Source organism: Girardinichthys multiradiatus, chromosome 11 (assembly GCF_021462225.1).
Source record: "Girardinichthys multiradiatus isolate DD_20200921_A chromosome 11, DD_fGirMul_XY1, whole genome shotgun sequence".
NCBI lineage: Eukaryota > Metazoa > Chordata > Actinopteri > Cyprinodontiformes > Goodeidae > Girardinichthys > Girardinichthys multiradiatus.
This window is the reverse complement of record NC_061804.1, coordinates 19,329,437-19,345,199: the sequence shown is the minus strand read 5'-3', so window position 1 is coordinate 19,345,199 and position 15,763 is coordinate 19,329,437. Positions and strand designations below refer to the sequence as shown.

The 15,763-nt window shown below is 38.0% G+C and overlaps 1 protein-coding gene across 3 annotated transcripts in view; it reads right to left on the bottom strand.

The window, feature by feature from the left end:
• Nucleotides 1-2,228: 2,228 nt before the first annotated feature.
• LOC124876572 (clustered mitochondria protein homolog) overlaps nt 2,229-15,763 on the bottom strand; it is a 28,809-nt gene continuing 15,274 nt past the window's right edge. For 2 of the 3 annotated variants that reach the window (XM_047379466.1, XM_047379469.1), the window contains exons 14-29: nt 15,637-15,734; nt 14,536-14,637; nt 14,114-14,214; nt 12,111-12,263; nt 11,524-11,586; nt 11,200-11,447; nt 11,038-11,122; nt 9,503-9,656; nt 6,961-7,100; nt 6,727-6,807; nt 6,461-6,586; nt 5,426-5,547; nt 5,259-5,352; nt 5,047-5,181; nt 4,889-4,965; nt 2,229-4,731 (exon numbers count right to left, since the gene is read on the bottom strand). In XM_047379466.1, the coding sequence (XP_047235422.1) occupies nt 4,605-4,731; nt 4,889-4,965; nt 5,047-5,181; nt 5,259-5,352; nt 5,426-5,547; nt 6,461-6,586; nt 6,727-6,807; nt 6,961-7,100; nt 9,503-9,656; nt 11,038-11,122; nt 11,200-11,447; nt 11,524-11,586; nt 12,111-12,263; nt 14,114-14,214; nt 14,536-14,637; nt 15,637-15,734 (1,906 nt within the window). In that variant the 3' untranslated portion in view covers nt 2,229-4,604. The remainder of the gene's footprint in view (nt 4,732-4,888; nt 4,966-5,046; nt 5,182-5,258; nt 5,353-5,425; nt 5,548-6,460; nt 6,587-6,726; nt 6,808-6,960; nt 7,101-9,502; nt 9,657-11,037; nt 11,123-11,199; nt 11,448-11,523; nt 11,587-12,110; nt 12,264-14,113; nt 14,215-14,535; nt 14,638-15,636; nt 15,735-15,763) is intronic. The other variant, XM_047379467.1, reaches the window with a different exon arrangement.

Below are 15,763 nucleotides of genomic sequence, written 5' to 3'. Positions count from 1 at the left end.
TTATCAAATAGCCTTTTATTACCCACGGGCATTAACACATTTTAGCAATTCTATTTTAATACTATTCATGTTTTGAAGATTTTGTCATTTTCAGGTTAAGATAAAGAGAAAAATACGTTTTTGTATTTTTTAAATAGTTTTGCACATAAACAGAAATTTAACCAAAAAAAAAAAAGTTTGCTAAATTTGGATTAGGTTTGTTTGTGTGATTTCTTTCTTCGTTTGTTATGCATAGAGATGACTGAAGATAATATCGGCTTTCCTTAAAATTGGAATATGTTAATACATATCCCATAAAAAAATCCAAGTTGTATGCATGGGATGGGAATTAAATATGCCTTTTGTGTTTTAAATAAATAAATGAATGAATATATAAATACATATTTAACTGATAAAAATGATATTTGATTTGAGTTCAAATTTCACAAAATTCATGACTATTTGTTATTTATTGTGAGGACGTAGGTTAATAATGGCATTTATTTATATATATAAAAAAAGTCAACATACTAATACTCAGTATTCCAGTTTTTAAAATTGCTTTTTTTCTGGTGTCAAATGGACACAGCAGAGCATTAATTGAAGGGTTAAACTGGGAAACCTTGACTGTGAACCTGTTAGTCTGTCCTATGTTTATTCAACTTAAAATTAGCTTTTTCTCGCAATTTGCTCGTTCAGTATTTCACTTTTTATTGTAATACTTTTGTTAGATTTTAAAGGGCTTGTCCAAGCTTTGTTTTTAAAGCGCCTGTGTCATTGTTCTGTTTTTACCTTATTTTTGCATTTTAGTGGGAATAAAACCAGCATAAAAGCATCATCTGTTCCAGTCTCTGGGTTCAGAGTTGCCCCTTGGTAATTGTAGCAGTTAAACTTGCAGCCTTCACCCAGCTACGTCATCAACCATAAGCAACCTTTGGACAGTGTCTAATATCTCTGTATCAGTCCTACTCATTTATTTTTTTTACCCAAATGAGGGCACCAAGTGTCTGAAACCTATTCCACAGCCAAAAATAATAATAGGATGAGTTACTAGATAATTCAATTCAATTCAGTTTTATTTATATAGCGCCAATTCACAACACATGTTGTCTCAAGGCACTTCACAACAGTCAGGTACATACATTCCAATTAATCCTAACCATTGAACAGTGCAGTCAGATTCAGTTATTTATTCAAATTGGATAAAAAGTTTTTCTGTCTAAGGAAACCCAGCAGATTGCATCCAGTCAGTGACTTGCAGCATTCCCTCCTCCCAGATGAGCATGTAGAGACAGTGGACAGTCACTGGTGTTGACTTTGCAGCAATCCCTCATACTGAGCATGCATGTAGCGACAGTGGAGGGGAAAAACTCCCTTTTAACAGGAAGAAACCTCCAGCAGAACCAGGCTCAGTATGAGCGGCCATCTGCCACGACCGACTGGGGGTTTGAGAGAACAGAGCAGAGACACAAAGAGAACAAAGAAGCACTGATCCAGGAGTACTTTCTATGGGAAGGAAAAGTAAATGTTAGTGGATGTAGCTCCTTTAGTCGTTTCACCTAGAAAGAAAGAACAGATAAACTCTGAACCAGTTTTCAAGGTTAGAGTCTGAAAGAGAGCACATAGAGTTAGTTACAGTAAAAGCTCAGTTAATTGGCATGTCTAGGAGAGAGAAAGGGTTAAACACTAAAAGACAGGGCCATGTGGATCATCGGTAGAGGGTGAGCATTAAGTTGTTGCCAGCAGAAGCTCGGACGATTCCCCTCTCCAGAAAGGTGTCACAGGTAGACACAGAGCCAGGCCAGGTGTAGCTTCTAGGAAGAGAAAAGAGAGAACAAAGTTAAAAGCTGAAATAACAGCAAATAATGCAAAATTGAAGAGTAGTGTGAGAATGTAGCAAAGAAGGTGAAAGTGGTTGTTATGTCCTCCAGCAGCCTAAGCCTATAGCAGCATAACTACACAGATAGTTTCAGTTCAGATTATTTAGTTAAACGGCGCTTATTTACAACAATGTCGTCTCAAGGCACCTCACATAGGGTCTCACTGATGGTCATTGTTATACTAAAAACCACAAGGATTGGGATACCTCTCTCTGTCAGACTGATTATAACCATTGGAAAAGAGAAGGGTCATACAGGTAGATAACAGTTATAATAAAAGAGTTGCTTAATTATACTTTACAAACTTGGGTAACTTCAACTAATTTGCTCAGACATATGTTGTTAAAGTGAGTATGCACACTCAGGCTGTTGGTTTTGTAAATGTTACTTTATTTTTTTCTATTTTCAGTAAATATGTATATTCATATTAAATAAAGAATGTAAAAAATGTGTGAAAGGGCTTTAAAAGAACAAATCATTAAGGCATTTGATTTAAAACAACTAAAACATCTAGACAAAAGAAATAAAATCCAACATTTTGTATCACACAGAACATTTGCAGGTTGGTTCTGTTACTGCTTATGTAATAACATCTTTCAAACTGCAAACCCGAATAAAACCCTGAGGGAGAAAAACAAAAATGCTCAAGATTAAATGTATTAAAGTTAGGTTTGTCACCAATAATATGACTTGCTCCAGCCAAATGAAGACAATATTCCTTACTGACAGGGACGCTAGCTTTGATTATAAGCTGATAAGTCACTACATTACATCTAAACATGTTGATATTCATGCGCTTAAATACAACAACAAATAAAAACGTCATGTAAAGTGAAGTGACCGTGGGACAAAAGTGTAACCTAGTGGACACACAAGGGATTGCAAGATCAGAAACTGAAAGCTCAAGACCTGTCATGGACTTTGGGTTTTGAGCGCTCTTATATAGTTTATGGTTCAGGTAGAGAGGTTGTGATTAAACTTGGTTTATCAGATTATTCAGACCAGTGTTCTGTTCAGATCCTATAAGCATGGGTCAATCACCAGTATCAAAGTATATCAAGGTTTAAAAATGTTAAGGTTGAAAAACCACCCAAGGTTTATGCCATAAATTTCCTTTTGTTTAAAGTCTTTTAAATAAGATGTCAGAAAAAGTGTGACATGATCATAGTTCTCTCCAGCTGTACTGAGCAGAGAGTAATGCCCAACTCTCCTCCCTCACCTGTTGCTGCACATATTGGCCAGTCGTCTGAAACAAGGCTCCCACGCTTTCTCTTGATTACAAAGAGCAAATATTTGGTGGTTCATAAATATTCCTCGTTGCAAAAAACCTGATCACACATAGTATATAAAGGAGCACCACCCATCACTCCAATTAAAGTAAGGCTGTAGTACTTGAAAACTGCTAAATTGTTTAAGTGTAATTTAGTTGTTTTTTTTTAAGTTTATGCAACAAAGGCAAGAGTACAAATGTCAGGTTGAGTAAATAAAAAATGCAGTTTTGCAGTAAATAGTACCTGTCTGACAGCAGGAAGTAGGCTAAACGATCTCAAAAGACAACAAATCATGACATAAAGAAATTCAAAAGCATTAATTCCCAGGAGTGACCAACCTACCAAAATGTCTCATAAAGTGCATTAACAACTCATCCAGGAGATATTAGCAGGAAATTTTCAGAACATCCAGCCATCAGTTTATGACCTGCAGCAGTTTCTGCTTCACCCTGAAGTATTATTTCCTAAAAAACAGGATGAGCTGCACTGGGGTTCTGAACTCCACTGTGTTTCTAGACATTTGGACATCCTGCACTCTGCTGCTTTACCAGATCCAGTGAAATATGTTGTGCTTGTCCGTTCATCCCACAGCATTATCATTACTTCATATAAAATGTAACAATATGTTCTTATAACATTTGTGCAAAGTCCTCATTATAGCACTAATAGGACAATCTTTAATAAAACAAACTTACATTTCCTTCCACCTTTAGCTGCAATTCTAGCAAAAATGTGCACAAAAGCCTTTGAAACAAATGGCTGTTATCGAGACTTAATAATTTGAAGATGACACAGTACCTAAAAGTTAGCTTTGGAGATGTTTTTTAATCTCTTCTTCTCTCCTCCTCACCGTGCGTTGCGGTAAGATAAATTTGGGTCATTGTCCATTTTTATTTATTGGTCTGTCATAAAATACTTTGCTGACTTATTAAGATAAACACAAATCTGCCTTGCTTGAATGGTTTGTTCTCTACTTTTTCCCATTTTGAAGACTGGATAAGAAAAATGCGTCTCTGTCGCTTTTTTCTTACAGGACACAGGAAACCCTTGAATACTAACTAAAAGTTCCTAAACGCTACACTAAACTAAAAGAGGTAGGCATATATTTAAAAATGTTTAGTTGCAAGTTGCATTTATTTTGAATGAATTGTAAGAGATGCAAATAGATTATGCCTTTGTGATTTAAAGGGTAAAACTATTTCTTAATGCGTTCTTCGCTAAGTAACACCCACAGATTAAAGGTTGGAATTTTCTATCATTTTTATTGTGAGATTATGCTGCTGCTTTAACACATTTCACACGTCTTTACCAGAAGCGTTTCAAAGTTTAGAGGGCACTGTATTTTCTATAGGACACAATTGCACCCTGGTCACCCAGTTTCTTACACCAACTGCCTGCCTCCGATTTGAGCAGGACCATTTTTTTCCAGAACATGCAAGGGGGTCTTGTAGTAGCTTCCCTTTTGGTCCATAGATCAGAGTTGTTGTTTAATGCTGCGGATTCTCAAGCCTTTTTGGCATAATACACGATTTTCCAGGTCTTCCATTTGAACTTTCCCTCTTTCTCTGAGTTCTGCCCTCAGGTCTTTAAACTCCTTTCCACTAGAAGAAAGGACACAATTCAGAAAGAATTGATGGACAGAATGAAAGATGAATTAATTATCTACAACCAGTTTTGATCAGGCTAACCAAAACACAAGATGAGCACTACAGCCTTTACATCTTTAGTCATCTAAATTCATCTTAATTATTTTTTTACCTGAGAGGGATGAAAGTAATACCACATGTCAGGTTGAGCTGCTGCAGGATCACGTGATGACTTGGTATTGGAAACTGCTGAACAAATAGGACAGGTTTAGCACCAAACTGAGCCTTGCTGCCTTTTTTTTGTTTGCATTTTTACATATGTGTACAAACCCTCGGAGGTGAGACACGGGCACTCGGTTTGCCAGAGGTGATATGACTGATGGCTTTCTGGAGGATCACAGCCTCCTCAATGAGCCTCGTCAGGTATTCTGAGCTTTTCTTTGTACTGTCACTGTTCTCACCAACCTATAATAGTGTAACAAATAAGTGCTGTCTCTAAAAATCAGGAGCATAATAAAAAAAAGAACCTTGTAAAAGCTCACCTGTTTTTTATGTATTAAATTAGCCTCTTTTTCATGTTGCAGAGCTAACTGAAACTCCCCTTTGCTTTCATACACGGTGGCAAGCACATGATGACTGCAAAAAATGCAAAGAAATATAAATTAGTCAGGAAGAACCCAAAGAAAAACAACCAGTATGACATACACACCTGTGTGCATGCTTCAGGGATTTTGCACCATAGTATTTAGAGGTTAAAGACAAGGCCTCCCGCAGGAACTTCAGTGAAAGCTCATACTCCATCAGGTCATAGAGGACTAAACCCAGCATACCCTGTCAAATAGAAAGCACAACAACAAAATAATTTGTCAATTCCAAAATGTCCAAATGTCCAAAAATGAGTAAGCTGCAGAAAACACTGTTTGGAGCAAAACAGCTACAACCATTTATTTTTTGTTTTTAATGGGACACTTAAACATTGATAAGCATGAATAAGCATGATCAAACATGATTAAAGTCAGTAAATGTGCCTAACTGAACTATTTTCTCAGGAAAAATGAAATAAATTAAATTATGACACACCAGTAGCACATGACCCAGCCAAACCATTCAGCAAGACAAAAAATGTGAAGGGAAACAAAAGACCAATAAAAAATACATTACTACTTAATTTAAAAATTCATTGTTTAAAATTGTAATTCTGGCTACACAATATTTAACATGAATGTCTTTATGTTATCATAAGTCTACAAAACACGTCTGTAAAAGTAGAAATAGTTAAAGAAAAACCCTCCACATTTATTGGCACTTCTGATAAAGATGTGTAAACAATTTATGGATAATTTTTATATTTAAATATATTTATTAATAAATTAATACAAAGTCATAATGACATGTCCTCTAACAAGGTTCACAGGGCCTTAGGAAGTAAAGCAAGCCCACAGAACCACAGACCCACCACCATACCCAACAGTGGGCTTCATGTGCTTTTTCACATATTAATACTCAGTTTTGCAGTGGTTGTTGCTGACAAAAGTGCACAGGTCCAGTTAAAACCCCAGAAGTTTTAACTGGACCTGTTTGTGATGGTAGCACAGGCAAGGAGTTTGGTGATTAAAGGATGGTAAAAATAAAACAATCTTGAAAATCCCCATTAAAACGAACACCAAAAATATGTTCTCCATTCAACTTGAAAGGATTTTTGAGTACAATAGAGCAGAGAAAAAAGAAGGAACATTTTCCTTACATCCAGAAGAGCAATTCGTGGATGATCGTCCCCGATAACAAGTAGGGTGAGGTATCGAGCGCGATACAGCAGCTGAAGGGACGTTAAGATACGGCCTCCGGCAAAGCAGTACAGGGCCAGGTGAGTCTAAATCACAGGAAGGACATTGATTTCTTGTGACAACACAAGTAAATTATTGTCAAATTAGATCTAAAAAGCTATAATTATTAGATAATATAAGAATAAACAGTAGACTTGTTGGACTAGTTAAAAAATAAGGAACACACATAGTCCTGTATGGTTTGTGGATGGTCTATCCCTTGTATTCTCTCAGAACTCAAAGCAGCTTTTTCCTGAAGCCCGAGAGCCTGACATGACACATGCCAGAGACAAAATGACAAAATTACTTCAGAGAAAGAGATCCAAAAGGACACTTTAAAACCTATTGTGGGACTGAGGTGTTAAGTTGGATGAAACAAAGCAACACATAGTGGAAGAAAAAAACTGAAATTGATATTTACGTCATCGTTTTCCCCTAAGATGTAGCTGAGCCGCCCAAGGAGACGCAGACACATGCAAACGTCCTCATGCAGGTCCCCACAAACACTGCTGAAAAGAGTTAGGGCCTGGCTGATCAAGGCCAGACCTGCTCCGAGACGCCCTGAGAAGCAAACACAAGAAAAGACAGTGAATTAACATTGTTCACAACTGCAAACCTCAGTGCATTTTATTCATATCTTATGTGAGTAACCAACACAAAGTTGCACATTATCATGAAGTTAATGGACAATAATACATAACTTGTAGCATGTATGTTGCTTTCAGCCCCCTTCACTCTGATATCCCTAAATACAATCCAGTGCAACCAAATGCCACTAGAAGTCAGTAAATAGAGTCCACCTGTGTGTAATTTGATCACAGTATAAATCCAGCTGTTCTGCCTCAGAGGTTCACAGAACCAACAGCATCATGAAGACCAAGGAACACACCAGAGAGGTCAGGAAGACAGGTTATAAAACAATATGCCTTTGAGACCCACATCAGATTACCTGCGAACATTTTTCAGAAACACTTCCAAACTCCAATCTGAGCTTGGGTGTTTCCAGTAAATTCGAGCATTTTTGGGTTACTTTCTATGTAAAATTGTGACCTACAAAGCTGCTTGCAAAGTTTCCTGAGTCCTACCACTGCAGCAGCATTTATCACAGAAATGACAGTGTATATACTGCATCACAGAGATTGAAACATGTCTAGTGGACATGTTTGTGACACATAGAACAAAACGTTTGTTGTAAGGAAGATGTGCATCTGACAATTGTTTACTCGAACTTCCTCACACATCAGAGGAAGTTATGTTTTGAAGATCCATTAAATACTTCCTAAATGTAAGCTGAAAATCAAACTGCAACAGAGAGGCTGGCATTTACAGTGAGAAAGTACTTGCCCTGAATAAATACAAAATGCTGCTTTAAATGATTATTTAGTTAATTAATGTATAATAATTTATACAAACCAACTTGGCCCTGTGCGAAAGGGAAATTGCACCCAAAACCTAATACCTGGTTTGTAATAACTGGCAGTCAGTCTTAAACATCACTATTGAGTGGTTTCAACTCAATCCTTCTATCACAATTGTTTCATTCATATTGGAAGGTTTTTGAACATGAATAGCCTGTTTAACGTCATGCCCCATTGTCTCAATCGGAATAAAGTCCAGACTTTGACAAGACCATTTTGTTTTTTGGGCCACTCAGAGGTGGATTTGCTGATTTCCTTCAGATCATCATTGCATAACCAAAGTGCACACGAGTTTAGAGTCAAAAACTGATTGTTGGACATCCGAGTTCAAGATTTCCTCAGAGAGAGCCACATTCATCCTTCAGTCAGTTATGACTAATTGTTTAGGTCCTAAAACAGGTTCATTTTCTGAAATGTTGTATAAGCTTAATGCCAGATGTAAGGTGAGACACATTTTTCAAAATGTCCCACTTTTGTCTCGTCATTCCACAAAACAGTTTATAAGTCTTGGGGATTATCAACACGTTTTTTGACAAATGTGAGACAGGTCTTTGTGTTTTTTTGGTCAGTGGTGGTTTTGGCCTCCGAACTTTCTCATGTAGGCTATTTCTGCCCAGTCTGTTTCTTAATGTTGAATCATGAACTCTGACCTTAAGTAGGGCCTGCAGTGCTTTAGATGTTTTTGGGTTCTTTTGTGACCTCTTAGATGACTCAATATGATCTTATCAGAAATATTTGAAAGCCAGCCACTCCTAAGAAGGCTCATCACTGTTTAATGATTTCTCAATTTGTGTCCAATGGCTCTCACTGGAGTACACAACAAAGCCTTAAAAATAATTTTTTTTCAGACTGATAGATATCAATGACATTGTTTTCCATGTGTTTTTCTTTAGATGTGGGCATGACGCGTTGCATTTGAGGTCTTTTGGCCTACTTCATCCTGTCAGACAGATTCTATTAAATGAAATTTAATGAGTAATCAAACCTGGATGTGGCTAATGAGAACTCAGCTGTCCAGAAAAAGTGGTTGATCACAGTTAATTTGAAATTCAAAAATGTGAGGCAATTAGATTTTCACTTTGGGCCAGGTTGGTTTTGATGGATTCTTTACTTTTATAAATGAAATCATAATTTCAAAACTGCATTTTTCATTTACTCAGATTCTTTGTCTAATAATAACATTTGTTTGATGATCTGAAATATGTATAATGTTACATAAAAGGAAAAACAGGATAAATCTGTAAGTTGGCAAGTACCTTTCTGCAGCACTGAACCCTTTTCCATTAAAATCTAGACCACTACTACAAAATGGCATATTATAATATTTTTACCAGGTCTTAATTAAGTGATACTTGCAGAGAAATAAAGCAACACTGCACAGGGATCCTTGCATGTCATGAAAGCCTCTAAATGAGCGAACGTCATGTTAAGTGCCACGTCGCAGCTGCTCTACTCAACAGTCAACAATTTCGCCTCAGCAAATGAGGAGCAGCGTTTAACTTAAACTATTACAGCCAAGTTTGAATTTGTGTCCATGTCTCTTACCTTGCTGTACTGCCAGCTCCGCCTGCTGTATGAGCCCAGCAGCATCAGACGACGTAGGTTTGAGACGTTTGACCACAGGAAACATGTTCACAACATCCTCCTCACAGAACGCTGGCTTGTGTCGACACTCAAACACGTACTCTCTCAGCTGCACCTAAAGGAATGAAGGAGGTCTGCTGCTTTGTTAGCGTTCACTTTAAAAAATTGGCCTCTGCATGTCAGAGCTTGAGACAATTTTTCTTTTTAGGCACATAAAATCATAAACATGTTCACCTTCCTTTTATGTATCAAGGAAATGTATTCATAAAGAGACTGTGATAAATTACAGAATGAATTCACATGCATTACTATTTAGTTGTTTGAACACCTGGGAATGCTCCATATTATATCATTGATATCCTTATTTCAAACTCTGGTTTAGAGAGACTCCTAACTTTTTTCCAACAAGCAGATGTAGTAAATCATTCTAACCTTGAAAAAAAAAAATGATTTCATTGTATGCATTCATATTTGTAATATACTCCCTTATTTGGCAAGTATAAATCTTAGCAAGCAAAGATTAATTGTGGAGTTCCTCAGGGGTGTTTTCTTGGTCCATTTTTATTTAATTGTTACATGCTCAAGCCAAGTTTTAACATACATATACTAATGCCACGCCTTTATATGTCATTGTCACCATGTGACCACTGTCTGTTTCAGTCTTTGAGTAAGTATGCACATTATATCAACAAGGGGGTGAGCCAGAACTGCCTCAGAAAAAAGACAAACGTTTTTCTATCAAACAACAACTAGAAGGTTGAATTACTAACTTAGACCTAATAATAATAAAACTTACAGAGAGTCCTTTAACCCTATGTGTAATTATGCACTCAGAGCTAGATTATAATGGCCACATGCAGCCTTTTAAACCACTACTTAAACCACTCAAACTATTGATTGCACCATGTCATTATTTCTTAAACAAAAGATGAAGTTAAACTGGAAAAGTTTGTAAAGAATACCCCACAAATCTGTAGATGTACTGTATATCATATAAATAAAGCCCCATATTTTAAGGGGAACGTACTTCATTTTTGCAATTTTTTAATCTCTAGATGGAAATAAATACTTTAACATTATAAGCTGTAAGCCTTTTCAAAGCATACCACTACCAATGTTATCAAAGCTGCAGGTGTTTGGAGATAATTTTAAGAATGTGTGACATGATTATTTATATAATCATAATATACTTGTACTGGTCATCTTCTGCTTCATCAGGAACCGGGTCGCGGGGGCAGCAGACTCAGCAGAGACACCCAGACGTCCCTCTCCACAGACACCTCCTCCAGCTCCTCTGGGGAGAGCCCAAGGCATTCCCAGGCCTGCTGAGAGACACAGTCCCTCCAGCGTGTCCTGGGCCATCCCCTGGGCCTCCCCCCAGTGGGATGTGCCTGGAACACCTCCCACGGGAGGGGTCCAGGAGGCATCAGATACAGATGCACTCTAAACACTCTAAAATAAAAACAATTGATATAATTGTAAAATTTGATTCCTACCTGAATACCTGTCTTGATGGCCATCTCTCTCAAAAGGGAAATCTTCTGAAGGTTGTGCTTTTTTATTACTTCATCTATACTTTCACTGAGTGCAGAGAATAAAAGACTGTAAAGGCCAGCTAAACTGACACTCTGCCACACATTGCACAGACACACATGTACCTTTTAAATGTGTAGTGGTAATAATCTTGTGCATCTGTCCTGATCCTGCTCCACAACTCATCAGAAGTTAGTCTTGCCCACACACTGTTGGTCAACAAGTTTCCTCGATTGCTCTGGCTTCTGCGCTGACGGCTCCTGCGACGGGATGGGAGCTCATCGGTGCATGACTCAGGAACAAAGCAGGATGAGCTCAGGAGGCAGTTTAGGAAGTGACTGACAGCTGCAGAAAAAGCTGCAGGTTCCACATCCTGACAGAATAACATGTGTTAATGAACCCTAAACTAAAACGTTCTACGTCTGTTCCACTCTAATTTCTCTGAGCACCTTCATATAGGTCCTGAAGATGTGTTTCGCACTTCTGATGATTATTTCACTGATGGAAATTCTCTGTGAGAAGATGGGAATGGTTATTTGGACTGATTTACACATTTATTTCAAACACAAAATATCTGTAATGTTAAAAAACAAATATTTAAATGTTCTGCTTGAAGAAATAATTCCTAATTAAAGGTACTAATTAATGACAATCGACCTAATCAGTCTTTTGTTACTTCTATTGTCATTTCATTTTTTAAGTTAAAATCAATACTGTATGTAGTAAAAGCCTAAAATGATAGATTACAGTAAAGTATCCCAGCACGTTGTCATATTTAAAAAATTTTTAACGTGGCAAACACAGTGCTTTTGGCTATCGTGTCTGCACTAAACTGAAGAGGAAGTTTGAGGCTCCTCTTTATGCCAACACAGATCAAAGAAAACCTGCTTTTCTCACTACTATGTTGAAAGGTGGGCAGTGGATCCAACACCTCCAACGACAAAAAAGGAATGAAAATAAAAACTAATTTAAAGTTTTACTTTGAGATGTTTGCGTGTATCACCTTTACATTGAACCTTATTGTTCCATTTGTCACCTGTACATGGCTGAGTCTCTCCCTCTCCTCCACCTTGTCCAGTTCCCTCAGTATGGCACCCAGATATCGCACATTCACACCCCGCCGATGGATTGCAGAGGTCAGAGTCGCTCCATCCATCGGGACTGCTGGGTCGTCGAGACAGTCCCTCAGCTAACATACAAACAATACACATGTCAAAGGGTGAAGGTGCATGCTTTTTTACCTTTAGCATGGTTTTATTGTGTTTTGTATGATGTTTTGTTTTTGTATAAAGTTTGGACACACCTTCTCATGTGGAATTATATACTGAACAAAAAAGTGTGAAACAACTGAAAATATGTCTTATATTCTAGGTTCTTCAAAGTAGCCACCTTTTGCTTTGATTACTGCTCCGCACACTCTTGGCATTCTGTTGATGAGCTTCAAGAGGTAGTCACCTGAAATGGTTTTCACTTCACAGGTGTGCCCTGTCAAGTTTAATAAGTGGGATTTCAAGCCTTATAAATGGGGTTGGGACCATCAGTTGTGTTGTGCAGGAGGTGGATACAGTACACAGCTGATAGTCCTACTGAATAGACTGTTAGAATTTGTATTATGGCAAGAAAAAAGCAGCTAAGTAAAGAAAAACTAGTGGCCATCATTACTTTAAGAAATGAAGGTCAGTCAGTCCGAACAACTGGGATAACTTTGAAAGTGTCCTCAAGTGCAGTCGCAAAAACCATCAAGCGCTACAAAGAAACTGACTCACATGAGGACCGCCCCAGGAAAGGAAGACCAAGAGTCACCTCTGCTGCGGACGATAAGTTCATCCGAGTCACCAGCCTCAGAAATCGCAGGTTAACAGCAGCTCAGATTAAAGAACAGGTCATTGCCACACAGAGTTCTAGCAGCAGAAACATCTCTAGAACAAGTGTTAAGAGGAGACTGTGTGAATCAGGCCTTCATGGTAAAATAGCTGCTAGGAAACCACTGCTGAGGACAGGCAACAAGCAGAGGAGACTTGTTTGGGCTAAAGAACACAAGGAATGGACATTAGACCAGTGGAAATCTGTGCTTTGGTCTGATGAGTCCAAGTTTGAGATCTTTGGTTCCAACCACTGTGTCTTTGTGCAACGCAGAAGAGGTGAACGGATGGACTCTATATGCCTGGTTCCCACCGTGAAGCATGGAGGAGGAGGTGTGATGGTGTGGGGGTGCTTTGCTGGTGACACTGTTGGGGATTTATTCATAATTGAAGGCATACTGAACCAGCATGGATACCACAGCATCTTGCAGCGGGATGCTATTCCATCTGGTTTGCGTTTAGTTGGACCATCATTTATTTTTCAACAGGACAATGACCCCAAACACACATCCAGGCTGTGTAAGGGTTATTTGACCAAGAAGGAGAGCGATGGGGTGCTGCGCCAGATAACCTGGCCTCCACAGTCACCAGACCTGAACCCAATCAAGATGGTTTGGGGTGAGCTGGACCGCAGAGTGAAGGCAAAAGGGCCAACAAGTGCTAAGCATCTCTGAGAACTCCTTCAAGACTGTTGGAAAACTATTTCAGGTGACTACCTCTTGAAGCTCATCAACAGAATGCCAAGAGTGTGCGGAGCAGTAATCAAAGCAAAAGGTGGCTACTTTGAAGAACCTAGAATATAAGACATATTTTCAGTTGTTTCACACTTTTTTGTTCAGTATATAATTCCACATGTGTTAATTCATCGTTTTGATGCCTTCAGTGTGAAGCTACAATATTCATAGTCATGAAAATAAAGAAAACTCTTTGAATGAGAAGGTGTGTCCAAACTTTTGGTCTGTACTGTATATTTAGTCATTTTTTACCAGAATTTTGATGTTTTTAGCTATTTTTTATTTTCCATTTTACTCTACACATTCTTAATAATTTCTTGGTTGCCATTTTCCCTGCTTCGCCTTATCTAAAAGAGCTTTCACTTTTTTCTGGTACACACAAACATTTTAGGTTTCATGAGTTACAATAGATGTGAACCGTATCACTCCAAGATCCATCTCACCACTGCAGGAATCTGATTTGAGAGCAGAAAAGCAGCCGCATCCCACAGTAGCCATCTCTGTCTTTGTAGCTCCGGGAGACACCCAGAGGGGAAACGTACACCTGAAGAAAGCAAAAACACAAGACCTCACTATTGACCGTGCATTTGTTTATTTTACCCCTGTAGGAACTTTTCTGGTGTAATCATTGCTCTGTTAGGACTTGGGTTAAAAACTGGGTCCTTATGTTGTGGAAAATCAGTTTTAGGGTTGGAGGTAAAGATTAGGGTCAAGATGTGAATTAGGTTTAGGTTAAGTATGCACTGATTATGGTTAGGATAACTGTTAGGGTAAAGAAAAATACAATAAATGAATCAAAGTCAATACAATGGACTAAGAAGTAGAAATGCATGTGTTTGTGTGTGTGTGTGTGTGTGTGCAACACCTGGAAAGCAAGCATCAGGATTGAAGCGGACGTCAGAGGAACATTCACCCAGGAAGCCAACATTTTTACAAGCTTTCGAGATGATATTTCTTCTGTTATGTTCTAAACAATACAAAAAGAAGTCATTTATTGCTAAAATAGTCGAATCTTAATCATTGGTTTAGACTAAGTCACAAGTTTACTCTATTTGCATATTAACTGTGTGTTGCACTGTCTGCACTCCAAATTTGTTGACAACCCCTCTTTAATATGTGTAAAAAGCTTTATAATTATTTATCACCATACCATAATCTCATATTGAAAATCTTAAAAAATTTTCAATTTTGTAGTCAGAGCACTGAGTAAAAAATGTGTAAAACTACCGGGACCGGAAACTAGATCAGATTCTGGAGGATGGTAAGGGACGTACTGTAAAAACATTCACTGCTAATCTTGTGTTACTAAACCACACAATGACGGAGTTTAAAACTGGGGACAAAAGCAACTAAAGTGGTAACTTACCGCAAATGTTTTTATATTGTCCTTGCATGGATCCATACTATTTTAACCTTAGTTTTCAATCCTTCTGGCCTTCTAACGATGTTTTTGGTTTAGCCTTTCTTTGGGCTTTGCCTTAAGTACATAGTATTCTTTACATGGCTAATATTGCTCCCTGTCTTGATCCAGGTTCTGCTGGAGGTTTCTTCCTGTTAAAGAGGAGTTTTCCTCTCCACTATCGCTACATGCATGCACAGTATGAGGAACTGCTGCAAAATCAATGACACAATGCAAGCAACTGTCCACTGTTACCATATGCTCCTCCAGAAAGAGTGATGCTGGAAGTCACTCACTCAATGCTATATGTTGGGTTTCCTAAGTACGAAAACCTTTAACCAATTTGAATAATAAACTGAACTTGACTGCATTGTTTGATGACTAAGATCAACTGGAATGTATGTACTTGACATTTAATCTGTCTGGATGATTGGACTAAATTTACTTTTCTGCAGTAAAGTGCGTTGCAAATTGGCATTATATCAACAAACTGAATTGAAGTGAAATTGTAATGTCCCATTGTCTACCCCAGTTCATTGTTTTTTCTTATTAATAAAGTAATTTTACCTGCAGCTCTATCCACAGCTCTCTGAGGCTCCTCAGTCTTCTCTGCTGTGCACAGTTGGTCAAGGTCCTCAGATGCCATCTTAACAAAAATTTCATCCCTAAGGACACAAGGAAAGAAAGAACAAGT